The 14,271-nt window shown below is 36.9% G+C and overlaps 1 protein-coding gene across 1 annotated transcript in view; it reads left to right on the top strand.

Moving 5' to 3' along the window:
- The window catches only part of LOC126816016 (sodium-dependent noradrenaline transporter), a 37,084-nt gene extending 29,832 nt beyond the window's left edge, over window positions 1-7,252 (top strand). The window contains exons 14-15 of the mRNA XM_050542146.2: window positions 2,768-2,842; window positions 4,050-7,252. Coding sequence (XP_050398103.1) covers window positions 2,768-2,842; window positions 4,050-4,073 — 99 coding nt within the window. The 3' untranslated portion in view covers window positions 4,074-7,252. The remainder of the gene's footprint in view (window positions 1-2,767; window positions 2,843-4,049) is intronic.
- Window positions 7,253-14,271: the final 7,019 nt, after the last annotated feature.

The following is a 14,271-nucleotide window of genomic DNA, read 5'->3' on the forward strand; positions in this document are numbered from 1 at the left end:
ACGTCGTGCGAACGGCACAACATGGACTGCCAAGATGTTGTCCCGGTAGTACTGGCCTGTAACACGCCCTGCAACAACATGTAAAGCCGTTCTTCCAGCAACAGTGATGCCTCCCCACACCATAACAGAACCACCCCCAAATCGATCATGTCTGATGACGTTAACGTCTTGGAAGCGCTCGTTTCGACGACGCCACACCCTCCTACGTCTGTCCAAAAAATCAACAGTGAACCTTGACTCATCTGAAAACATCACATTGCTCCAGCGTCGATTATCCCAGTGTTGACGATCCCTACACCAACGACGTCTTGCCTGAATGTGATGATCTCTCAAACAAGGGATCACGCGAGGACGTCGGGCGCGAAGGTGACCCCTATGCAGTCGATTCCGAATCGTCTGGCCACTCACTCTCACACCAGTGTCTGTTTGAAGACGAGCGCTGATCTGATTTGCTGTGATGACACGATTTCTCAAGGCCAAGGTACGGATAAATCGATCCTGGGCTTGAGTTGTCGCCCTTGGTCGACCTGAGCGTGGTCTGTCCTGTACAGATTGTGTATCACGGTATCTGGACCATAGCCTGCTTATGACAGACTGAGAAACATTCATCGTCCGCGCCACAACCGCCTGTGTTGTGCCGATCTGTAGCATGCCAAGGGCACGTAACCTTTCATTTTGGGTAAGCCGACGCATATCAAAATTTGTTTTCTGGTCACTAAAACAATTAAACTGATGTTTCCACCCTGGAATTCAATGTCACTATGACTGTAACATTCAAAGTCAGAGTCGTGCAAATCTTGGGTTGGACCCCCATGATGATCCCAAGCATCACCTGCATTCCATGCGGTAGCTATTGGTGCGTTTGGGCGTCACATGTAACTGGAAATGTTTCTTCTGTTAGGTTCTATAGTGACTTTTTTCGTAGTCATTTGCATATTTTAGTATTATGCCCCCAAAATCAAATATCCCCTACTTTTTTTGAATAGTATATGTGCATAAGATCACCATTGTATCGGGGAGGGAGGGTAAATGTATTTTGTGGGACAGAAACCACTTCGTTCAAAATTGATCTGAAAAGTGTTTTCTTGAGTTTTGGCTCAGTACCAATATCGTCATTCAAAATATTAAACTATAATGGTATTTTTTGAGAGATCTGGAAATTTACATAAAAAACACATGTTTAGATATTAGTTTATTCTTACAATATGTGCGAGATAGATATCTTCTTGATGGCTGATCAACAACCTGCGTATATCCTTTGGATATGCTTCAGATACCCATTCACATTGTAAATCTTCATTCCAGCCTTGTATCGCAGGGTTATCTTGTTCGATCATTGGTTTTGCAGCCTGTCTCCCTATTGTTGCAACATTATTATTGCGTTTAATGTGCAGCAAAAGACTACTCAGGCAAGATGGTATAATACAGAATGAAAGTTTTGTTATTTTTCATCACGATTAAAATTCCTCCAGAAGATCTTTCTTGTTGTGCCATCTACTGATGTAAGTCGGTTTTCGCCGTACAAGCTACAAACAATTTTTTCTAAACCAGCAAGTACGTCATCGGAAACATCATTTGTCTATCCCAGCTCTTTAAAAATTGTTAGAAAGTTGGGATTATCGTGAAAAAGAAAGACAGATAGTCGTTACCACTGAAAGCATGTACCATAGGCTGAAATATTCTCGACACTTTTAATACTAATCTTGATTGGATCCAAAAATATCAAGATTAGTATTGAAAGTATCGAGAATATCCTAGAACTGACAACAAACCACGAGGACACCAAAATATCTTACCTACTCCTCTTCGCATTGCAAATTAATGGAGGTTGAAACAAATTTTATTTTGCGTTCTTGCTCTTACGAAATAGACATCCCAATCATTCTTTTCGCAAACGATGATCCAAATATGCAAATTTTGATCGATAATGAGACGGGCAAAGGTAGAAAATATCGTGAAAGGCGACTTACATCAGCAGATGAGGCAAGAAGAAAAGATTTTCTGGGTGAAAAAATAACAGACCTTTCTTTATTACCATCTTGGCGTATACGTGGTCTTTTGCTGCATGGATCGAATGTGAATTGGTTTCTGAAGCATATCCAAAGGATATTCGAGCTGTTGGTCCACTACAAAGAAAATATTTATCTGGCTAATATGAACTTTTGAATTTGAATCTTCTGATGAAGACAAAAAGAGAAATGGGGTTTAACGTCCAGATCTCTTGAAAAGTACCATTATAATTTGATATTTTGAACGAAAACGCTAACGAGACACCAATTTCAGCTAATTTATGAACGAAATGATTTCTGTCCACAAAAATCCATGTTGCCACCCCCCCCCCCTCCCCCACGGGCACCCACTCCGGTGTCCACCCCACACAATGGGAATCTTTTAAACATATTTAGAGATGTTTCATCAAGCTCTTAGACAATCATCATTTAAATCAACGTGAACTCAATTCCCGACAATTTTATCCCCACCCCACCCCTTCACACAAGCACACCTGCTACCCCCATCCCACCTCCCCACAAATCAAAACAGTTTACCAGGCCCTCCGTCTCGCACCCTGACAAATGGAACAATGCTGAAAAATCGTGAATGTGAATGTTAACTCTTATATCACAACACGATCAAATAGTTTACATTTTATCCCCATGATAAGAACATTGGATGCTTCATGCTAAGTGGCTTCACCAAGATTAGTTCCCGTCGGCAGACTTGTCCGTACAAGATTTTAAATGCGTTACTTGTCTATTTTTCACTTCAGAGAATTTCTCTATGTATATCACCTGAGTGGGAGCACCAGGAAATTAAAGAGAAAAAGTATGTAAAGAGATTTCAGGTAAGCCAAAACATTAAAATGATAAGTATGATAAGAAAGTTGAAAATAAATGAACGCAGGCATATGGTATTATACCATATTATGAAATGTTAAATTAATGTAAAAAAAACATGAATTAATATCAAATAAAGTGGAATAAAATACAACACCTTAAGCATATGGCCTACTTCCGGTAAATACATAAAAGCAAATTGTTCAACGTGTGTTCCAGCCTGGCCGAACTGATGGCATCCCCGCCCCCGCAAAAGTCCCTGGGCTTTACATATTATGTGCAAAGGTTGATCTACTATGAAACTAATGAAGCTTAAGCTTAAAGTAGCTAAGTCTCTAACTCAATATCAACCAAAGTCTTGAACATTGAAAACACAAATTATTTGTCAATTTAAATCAACATTGATGTTGTGATCTTACAGGAAAAAGATGGGCTTCTGATATCCAATATTTAAGACAAAATAAACATTTACCATTGGTACACGAATCGTGTACAATAATGCGTTTCAGCGCCATTTGTAACATGGGACTCGAAGAACGAGGCTAGACATATTCCACAAGTCATGTCAAACGGTGGCGACATATTCTTATCTGGAGAGCATGCGCAATAAATACTATCGGTTTAGACTGGAATAGCCAGACGCTAGAGATTGCCATTCGATTGAGACTTCTGGCGTATCTCGCCGAACATAACTGATTTGAAATTAGAGTAAAAACAGAAACGATTGAATGTAAATCAGTTTATACAGATTCATATTACATTATTAGATGCGTTTCGACCCATTTGTGTCAATTTCTAGGTCCCAAATATTGGCGATTTAGCTCCCTAAAGTGCTTAAGGGCCCAAGTCCACATTGTTTCAAAACTTTAGGTCTAATGTAATGGTCGGACAGTTACTACACTGAATAGGAATATTATAATTACTGCACTGTACATGGGTGTTCTGGAAATATTAGGAATTAGGAGTTAGGAATTAAGTTCCTATTGAAATAGACGAGGTGGGTTTTGTATTAATTCTTTTGAACTTCTGCCATGGAACAATGTAACATCCCCATTGATCACAGTGGTAATCCAAAACTTGTTGCTGTTGCGAAGGGCTCTGTTCAAGCTTCGAGGCCCCAGAAATGTAGGTCCGCCACGTGTATCAAATCAAATCACTCGTCTCGTCGTTCGGTGGATTCTTAAACTTTCTAAGCTTTTTATTAATCTATTCCAGAAAAAGCACTGGCTCTCAATCTGAAACAAGTGGTTTGGACTAGAGATGATAAAATATAGTTTCTGGAATAATCACATACTAAGGACCGTTACGTGTGTGGGTGTGTGGGTGTGTGTGTGTGTGTGTATATGAAATACAGGTTTAGGTGGAAAGTTACAGGGCGTTCAAGAAAGACAATGATTTAACCAGTAATTAAAGCTTGGTTGCTTTGGGTTTTTTGTTGGTTTTTTAAAATAACCCCCCCCCCCCAAAAAAAAACCTGTTTGTGAGTGTACTTAAGGATAAATCTATTTTCAGAAGACGTACTGTCGCTTTTATAGAATTCTAACATTTGGAATTAGTAGGCCTAAACCAAAATTGGACTTTATATCGCAAAACACTCAGCAAATAACAAATTCATTCCTTATACATATCAATCGGCGAACCCAGGTAGATCTGGTATAGCCAAATATAATCAAGAAGGGTGTAGAATGAGTAAAACCATTCTTATCGTTTTAACTATCGGCATATTGTCATCATTAATTATCACTTGAACCAATATAATTGCCCATTTTATATATTCAATTTATTGTGTCGCTATAGTTATAGTCGAAACCATAGATAATCGAAAGATTATAATAATATGTCAAATGTTGTTAAAAAATTAAAATATTGAGTGAGAAGTGCACTTGACGTTAATTTAGAAGTTTAAAGTTTTTATTTCAATGTTAATTTTCTTAGCTGCTCATTTACTTTTAACAAAAAGGGATCGGGTAGAATCTTTCCGTAAGGCTTCTTTTAGCTTATTAAACAGTAGTTGTAGTTATTCCCAATTGTTTCTAGGTAGGTCACGTAGTGATGTTGTTACCGTTTTACACGACTCTCCTTGTTTCCATCTACCTTTTTATTTGGTGGTATCCAATTACAACTCGAATTTTCAGTATGCCATTTTGAAGATTGGAGATTAAAACAGGTCAAAGTATCATAGCTTTAAAAATCTGAACTGTTACCATGTTATAATCCTTTAGAAGTTAGTACTATACTTTATGTGACCTAACAATACAGTCTCGCTTAGTTCTATCTTGAGCATGTCTTAGTCATTCAAGGTGAATTTAGCAATTCATTCATTTATCATTAGGAATTAAATTAATTTGAAAACTTACCCACAATAACAAGTCCAGGTACAATTATATGTAGTGCCCCAGAGTGGTAAATATTTTATATAAATATAATGATATACTCATGTGTGAATTTGTTTGTATATTTTGAATGTATTTTGTGAATGTATTATCATAGTAGATAATGTTTGAAAAGTGTGCTGTAGGTTACAATAGATGTAAGATGAGGTATAAGTAAAATCAGTGTAGACATGATTTATGATATTGATAGAATGTTAAAGTTTTTATACGCCCACATTTTCATGTGGACGTATATTGTCGCCGCCCCTTCTACAGGTCACAATTCTTGACGGAACTTGAAATATAGGTTTATCTCTTAAAGATCTCGGTTTCTTTCGATATTGGCATGTATCGGATCGAAAATTCATGGATTATGACCCCTGATTGTACGAAAAATAACATTTTTAGCTTGTGGACACTCAAAAGGTCACAATTTTGATCCGATTTTGATGAGAGTTGAATACATGTTTATAACTCAAAGATCTTGGATCCTGTCGATATTTGCGCATATCGGATCGTAACTTCCGGAATTATGGCCCCTGATTGTACGAAAAATCGCGTTTTTAGCTTGTGGTCCCTCTAGAGGTTACAATTATTATCCGATTGACAAAACCGTTCGAATATATCACTGTTACGCCGTAATGACGATTGAGTTCGAATTTCGTGAAAATCGGACAAAACTGCCGGACAAAATGGTCGCCCCTCGTACGCAAATAGTGTATAAATATGGTTATTCAAGGTTGTGGACCCTCTAGAGGTCACAATTTTAATCCGATTTTGATGAATCGTGAAATACATGTTTATAACCCAACGATCTTGGTTCCTTTTGATATTCGCTCATATTGGATGGTAACTTCCTGAATTATAGCCCATAATTGTATGGAAAATCACGTTTTAAGCTTGTCGTCCCTTTAGAAGTAACAGTTTTTATCAAATTTAAAAAGAAAACGTCTGAATATATCACCATTACACCCGAATGATGGCCACCCTTCGTACGTAAATAGAGTAAATATGTGGTATATCAAGGTTGTGGACCCTCTAGAGGCCACAATTTTGATTCGATTTTGATGAAACTTGAAACACATGTTTACAACCCAAAGATGATGGTCCTTTCGATATTCACCATGTCGGATCGTAGCTTCCTGAATTATGACCCTTGATTGTACGAAAAATCACATTTTTAGCTAGTGGTCCCACTAGAGGTCACAATTTTTATCCGATTTTAAAAAAAACGTTTGAATATATAACCGTTACACCCTAATGATGGTTGAGTTCGAATTTAGTGAAAATCGGACCAAAACTGCCGTACAAATGGCCGCCTCTCGTACGCATTTAGTTTAAAAGTTTTGATTTCAGACCATAACTTCCTGGATTATGGTCGCTGATTGTACGAAATATGGATTTCTTTTTAGCTTGTTCTCTATCCATCTCTTGCAAAAAGTGGTCGTATCTTGCCTGGGAACGGCTGGTTTATTTTTATTGGTAAAAATGTATGTCTGTTGTATATCATATGCATAACCATAGAAAATAATGTACCAATTTTACCATTCTTGTTACAGTTTAATACATGTATATTCTTCATGGAGTCCCAGATTGATTACAGTCCATAATACTGTAGTAATAAATCCTGATAGGGATAAATAAGACAAAACATCCATAAAACAAATAGGCAAATCGACATAATAGTAAAGTAACTTCCGAAATGAGGAACTATATTTGAAAAATAATGTGATGCTGTATGGAAAGAGTAAGCTATACTCTGTCTCGTGCTAATGCTGAATAATGGGACGGCGGTTAACCTCCAGTTGTGATATTGTTCAAAAGATAAATTCACAAAGCATTCTCAGACTTAAGTTAAGAATTTACTAAAAATTGTTCGCCCGATTTTAATTAAAATATAGCCCTTTATAAAACTTTTGTTGTCTTAATGTATCGAGCAAGGTTTTGTGATTCTGGATCAAACATATTTCTCATCAACAGTGATTTTAAGGTGAGTAAATTATTAACTCAATTCTGAGAACGCTTTGTGAACAAGGGCATAAAATTGACCAGAGGCGTTGAATTGAAGGAAGGAGGCGAGGGGGGGGGGGATTCTTCTAAAAGTCATGATGGATTGCAGATAAATCCATAACCTATTGTCAGCATTATGCAGGAGCAGCTTTAAAGATAAATTTGTATTGAAATATTTAAAATCCAAATGTTCCACCAAAAGCTGCTCCTGCATAATCCCGGCAATAAGTTCTGAATTTAGCTGTAGTCCATCACGAGTTTTAGGAGAATCAAGAAGTCTAAATATGTCCCTTCGTGGCGTCAATGCCGGTGGCATGCTGGAGTATGATGATCCTTGGGTCATTATTTACCCCGACCACCAATCCAATACTCAAGTATCGGGGCTACTACAGAGAAATGTGAGAAAAGCAACATATAATTATGTAAAATTAGATGAAATAAACTTTTTACAGCAAAGGTAGCAGCGATAAATTCAAATTTCAACAAATAATGAAATAATGAACGAATCTGGACAAGCACCACTCAATCAAAATACAGTACCTACAAAATTTTGTTGAAACCCATTAAAGGGTTCACGGGGCAAAATTTGCTCAATCAAGTGCTTTTGCTGCACCAAAAACTATGTGATCGAGCAATTTCATTTGAGCAAATCTCAACAACCGCAAGCTAAGTAACTTTCATGCCATTATTTATCAAAATTCTTCAACTACTTTCAGACTAATACTTAACTTTATCATTTTATGGTGATCTTTACCGCGTTTCAGAGATATCCATCCAGCCATTATGAAAAAGACGCAGATTTGGTAATGTATCTGCTATTTGAATCTTAAATGTGTTGGAACTTGAGTGCCTACTATACACTCTGAAAAGACTATAAAGGTCCCAATTCGGAAGTCACAATATTTGAAATAATAAAACCCAAAATATTCAGTGACTTGGAAGCATAGGCCTACGATTTATATTGTGTACCACGCGTTTACCACAAGATCGTTATAGTGTATGGGAAAAGGTCAAACGAGCTAAAGCTATCAATCCTACATTATGCAGCATTACAGACTCCAGAATCCACACTCGCCTCGTGTGCGTGACTGGAAAGTATATGATACAAAACTGATGCCGTATGTCTCAGTGTTTAAACAACTTCTCAGTCGATCGCGATAACTCCCAGAATAACATTACTTCTCAATCTAAGTGTGCAATCCGATAGATGACTCAAAATACTTGATGCATGTTTTCTGAGATTAATGAGTCATACTGCGGAATACATTATTATATAGTGCATTATAATGTATGATATCTGAAGAACAATATTAATGGATATCTGGAACAATTTATGCATTTTGTTGTTATTATTACACTAAGACTTGTAGGTCCGTATAGTCGTGAAAATCCTAATTAATGTTTGTGAAGTATCTCTTTTCAAATTAGTTAGGCCCTATATCAGCTTTGGAATGGCATATTCATGGTTCGCTCGCCCCCCTCAACCCCTGAAAGGATAGCCTATATCACACGTGTATGTCGCCATTTTGGATTTTGGCGGTCATATTGGATCAACCGTTAGTGAGGTTAATCGGAAACCGGTGACCAACTAAACCTATAAAATGATATATTACACAGGTCATTCCGCCAACAATGTTTGTAAGTCACTGTCAATTTCAGATCATTTTTGGTCGTCATTTTGAATTTTCGACTCCACTGTCTTAACCCGTAGATTTCAGAGGTAGCATAATATACAAATATCTTCACACTACATAGTACATTAGGGTCGATCACTTCTATCAGAAACCATCGTCAAACCTTGTGTGACGAGAAACGAGAAACGAACGGTCACGGATCTGGGGGTTGTGACCCGACTATACTATTAGCCAATTGATAAATACTTTAGTTTATGTGATCCCAAAATATGGAGTTTTTTTTTAAGTATTTCATCACCGGGATTTAGCCCGGCTGTCACTGGTTTGGTGCGAAATTCGGCTTTAATCAATTTTTGGTGGAGTCTTCGAAGTACATACATGTTAACGGCTGATATTACCACGGTGGAAGCGGGCGTAAGACAAACCTTTTCCGCACACCATAGACTGTAACCCGTTCGATCGAAAATTAACTGCGTATCAGTTTGGTTTTTACCGATTGAACACGCGTGTTGAATCCTGTCCGATTTTCACGTTACATGATAGACCCCGTCGTCACAAATAAATAATATATAGGTGACCACATTGCGGACTGGATAATAAAGGCTTCAGCAAACAATTCCCGCTGACTTGAATACAACTAATAATATTGTGATCAGTTGTAACTAGCATCCTATTGTAAAGGCCATTTTGTTGCTTTGCATTCATTTAAACATTTACACCACGTCCGGTCAAGTCTGCTAACTCAAATGAGCTGATATGGCCTCAAAATACAACGATGCTAATGAAGGTAATGGTGACATGATGATGTCAAACTCTCCTGGAGATTTTCATTGCCTGTCTTTAGGCGAAGATCAGGAAGAACTGTTTACAGAAAGCTCAAACTCCAATGTTGTTGATACACAGTTCGACATGATTATTGGATATATTGAAGACATAATTATGGAGGAGAAATTCCAGACGCTACAGAATGGTTTCTTGGAAAGGTTTTATAAAGAATTTGAAGATACCGAAGAGAATAAGTTCATCTACACCGACATCCATAGAGAATATGTCAACGTGTTAGAAAAATGTCTTGAAGATGAATTAACTATGAGGGTTCCAAATTTTTCAATGCTAGAATTTACTAAGCAAATAATCCAAAGGAAGTCAGAATTAGATGGTGAAATATTTGAAATTTTACTGACTTTTAGTGACTTTGTTGCATTTAAAGATATGTTTTTAGATTATAGAGCTGCGAAAGAGGGAAAGACAGTGGATCTTAGTACTGGCTTAACAATAACATCATACAGTGAAATGCCTTGTGGTCGTGATGAAATAAATTTTGAAGAAAATTAGCTGAGCAGTTTGATCTGACATTATAATTTTACTGTTCCATTCCATGCTGAAAGGACCGTCCACAAACATCATTTTGTTTGTAATGTTCCGCCCAATAGTTTGATTGTTCCGCCCAAATGTTTGATTTTTCTAGAAGAAAGACTACATTCAACATTGTACATTTATTTATTGTATTAAATACTTTATAAATATAATCAATGTTATTCAACATCTTTTACGGGTAATGGAGTAGGCCTACATAAGGGATCTTAGAAATGGTTCCACTACTGATGTCTTACGTCTTGCTCCAGCCACAGTAGTGGATCGTCCTAAGTTACTAAGTTAATTTCCAATTACACTGATCCTAAACTGTACTGTACATAGCTTAACATATAATACACCAATTCCCATTGAAATAAAGGTGAAACCTAACCGCATAATTATATGATCTGATTAACCCAACTTACTGCTGTGCGAAATTTCTGTTCATTTAAAAATGGCCACAGAACCAGAATCACATGATTTCATGTCACTCGAAAATAAAGAAAACCTGTTCTGTAAGATAAGATTAAGATTTCAGTGTTCCTCTCTTCACTATTTGTAACATAATTACTTATTTCCATACCAACTGTTATAATAAGGGTTGAAAATTTGCAACTGAACCTAATTTTACTAGCATAAAGCTTTGAATAGTGTATCAATTGTAGCCGCAGATAAATCGGTACCCAGGTACAATAAAGTAGCTAAAGAAAGCTATGAATTAAATTTCTTGCTGTAAATACATTTAGGTCCAGGGCCTAGCTGGATGGTGTATAATATATAGACAAGGATTTGCCCAAAGTCACTGGCTGTAATGCCTCCCATAATAGCTATAAAATAAAGCCAATTATGCCTAGTTTTTAAATTCCATCTTTTGTGCTCTAGGGTTAAAACAATGACACAATCAGGCAGGAACTGCACACCAATGAACAATCTTTAAAAAAAGCAATCAAAACCTGTCCTGTATCTGGTGGGCGAATGCTCACCAGTCCACAGGTGCACTAGTCCGCCAATAGGAATGATTGTCATTTTTACGATTGATGATCACATGTAAATGCACACCCATAACAAACCCTGACAACACTAATGCACCCGCCCCGACAATGACCTAACACATCCACCCTGACAATGACCTAGCACACCCACCCTGACAATGAACTAACGCACCCACCCAACAATGACCCACCCTGATAATGAGATGTAACGATGCACCAATCCTGACAGTGACAAAACACACCCACGCTGATATAACGCACCTACCCTGACAACGACATAATGCACCCACCCTGACAATGACATAGCATACCCACCCTGACAATGAAATGTAACGCACCCACACTAACAATGAAATGTGAAGCACCAACCCAGACTGACAAAGAAATGTAATACACCGACTCTGACAGTTGTTTCGATTGATCAATATCTTCTACTTATATTCGAAATACGGTTCTTATGGTTTGTTGTATTACAGTATCGTGGTGTTATGCTCATATAAAATGTTCAGAAACCTTCAGGAGGTAATGGGGTCGTCGGTACTTCTGATACCCATGTAACAATATTTTGACTTTTGACCATGACAATGCATGGCCAAAAACCTTCAGTAGGTCCTGCTCTTTTTTTTGATACCCATATTTATAGTATTTTTTAAAGTGGCAGACTAGTACACCCCTCCCTCTCATCTCCTGCTCTAGATTTACAAGTAAAATATGATTTAATGAAATAGAAGGGGATTACTTTTTATGCGCCCACATTGAAATGTGATCGTATATTGTCGTCGCCCCCATCCGTCCAGTTTCCATAATTGCTTGTGGACACCCTAAAGGTTAAAGTTAGTATCCGATTGGTTAGGTCATGAGACGAAGAAGCCTATTGAGTTACTGCCAGATTTTGGGCCTTGATCACTTTGAAATATAATGTGGATGCTCTGGAGGCCAAAGTTAATATCCGATTGACTTTAAATTTATACACAGTGTTTTAGGTCATGAGACGAAGAAACCTATTGATTTTCAGCAATTTTTGATAATTAATGCCAGAGTTATCAGTGATAGTTGAGTGGTAGTTATACACTCAGTACACTATATTAATTTTGGAATTTTGAATATTATTCACCATGTCTTGGTGTCCGATTGGGCATATTCCCGGTCGAACAATTTGGAAAATAGTGTCGGACTTGTCCGGAATATACAGGCAAAATCCCATCCCTGGTTATCACCCTTGACCTCTTTGAAAAATCTTGTAGAAGCTCTTGAGGCTAAAGTTAAAGTCTGATTGGCTTTAAACTTATACACAGTGTTTAAGGTCATGAGACAAAGAATTCTATTCATTTTTAATGATTTCTGATAATTACTGCCAGAATTAAGGCTCTTGATCACTTTGAAAAATGCTTGTGGACGCTCTAGAGGCTAAAGTTAATATCTGATTGGCTTTAAATTTATACACAGTGTTTAAGGTCATGTGACAAAGAATCTTATTCATTTTTAAGATTTCCGATAATTACTGCCAGAGTTGAGGCCCTTGATCACTTTGAAAAATCTTGTGGATGCTCTAGAGGCTAAAGTTAATATAAGATCATGAGACAAACAATCGAAACAAATTCAGATGTTTTCTGATAATTACTTCAGGGGTTATTACTTGTAATCAGATTTTCATGTGTTGTAAATGTTCTCCTTACTGACAAAAGAAAAAATATGCAAAACACATGTTGAATGCCCAGACGACTTAGCTCCTGTAGGCGTATGTTTTGTTGCCTGGTAACCTATCTTTTCACTTCTCAAACAACTGGGCTGATGGGGATGCAGTATTGTGTGCTAGAAAACAGATTTTTGCCCCGACAGCTTCACAAGCCTACTCTTATTTCAATTTCCAACTGTTTCTTTAGGGGATCTTTAACATGTTCCTAATGCTGAACAATCTGGACGTCTAGAAACTTTTCTTTGCCAGGCCCTCCATCTTGCATCACTAACAAGAGAAAAGCAGGCTGGAAAATCCCAAGGATCTTTCTTAGCCATCATCAGGGCCTTTTAGTTAGTTAGTCAGCACCATACTCACTGAGCCATTAGTCTTGGTGTCCAATGCATTTTTCAAATTGAATAAGGATCATAACTCAATGCTTATAAATTTCAATTGATCCAATGGTAGCTTTGATCTTTAGCCTCTAGAGAGTAACTACAAGTGATCAAGGGAAACCAACCTGCTTCTTCATGTAAGATAAACAATGAATATGGACAGATATGGGTTACAGCAATACAAGACCACATTTAAATCTGGGAATATGAAAATTAAACCTAAAGAATTTGCACTAGAAAAATTCTGAATTTCAATACGCTTCTTGAATTATGTCATATTGGACAATCCAACATTTTCAAGCATTCTATTTCCTGTAAAAAGCCAACCCTACCTCTTGCACATGAAGCAATACTTGGAACTTGGATTTCAGAAACCATATACAAATTGCTTACAAATACATTTTTTGAAGATCTCGAGTATTCATGCTTTTTTTTAACAGGGCAGCACCAATGAAACAAATCGTATGAAGTACAGATCAATGGAACACGACTAGCAATTTCATAAGTTAAATGGTCTACATTTTGTCTGTCTTCAATGCAGGTCTTAGATTTAAATTGGAAGTAAAACACAAGGATCCAATGCATCATTGTTTAAGTTGGGATTTAATAAAATGTGTTAACCAGACACCGTTGGGATTTAATAAAATGTGTTAACCAGACACCTCTGAATTGCATCAACTCAAAAGAATATTTTAAAATTCATTTTTATTTTTCAAAATAACATACATTTTCTTCAATCAAATTAAAATATCTATCTGCAACATATGTACAAAATACCTACATACTCAGAATACATTTATATATAAGTACATTGAATAAATAACTTTTGATCTATATCAACAATAAAATAAGCACTTATCTTTATAAAAATGAACTACCACTTACAAACAAATACAAACTAACAGTTCACTGTTATATTTTATTTTATGAAGATACTGAAACCCCTGAATAAATTATGCATTTATATACATGAATACATAATGTGATAAATTTGACTGGTGTG

This window comes from Patella vulgata, chromosome 3 (genome assembly GCF_932274485.2).
Source record: "Patella vulgata chromosome 3, xgPatVulg1.2, whole genome shotgun sequence".
NCBI lineage: Eukaryota > Metazoa > Mollusca > Gastropoda > Patellidae > Patella > Patella vulgata.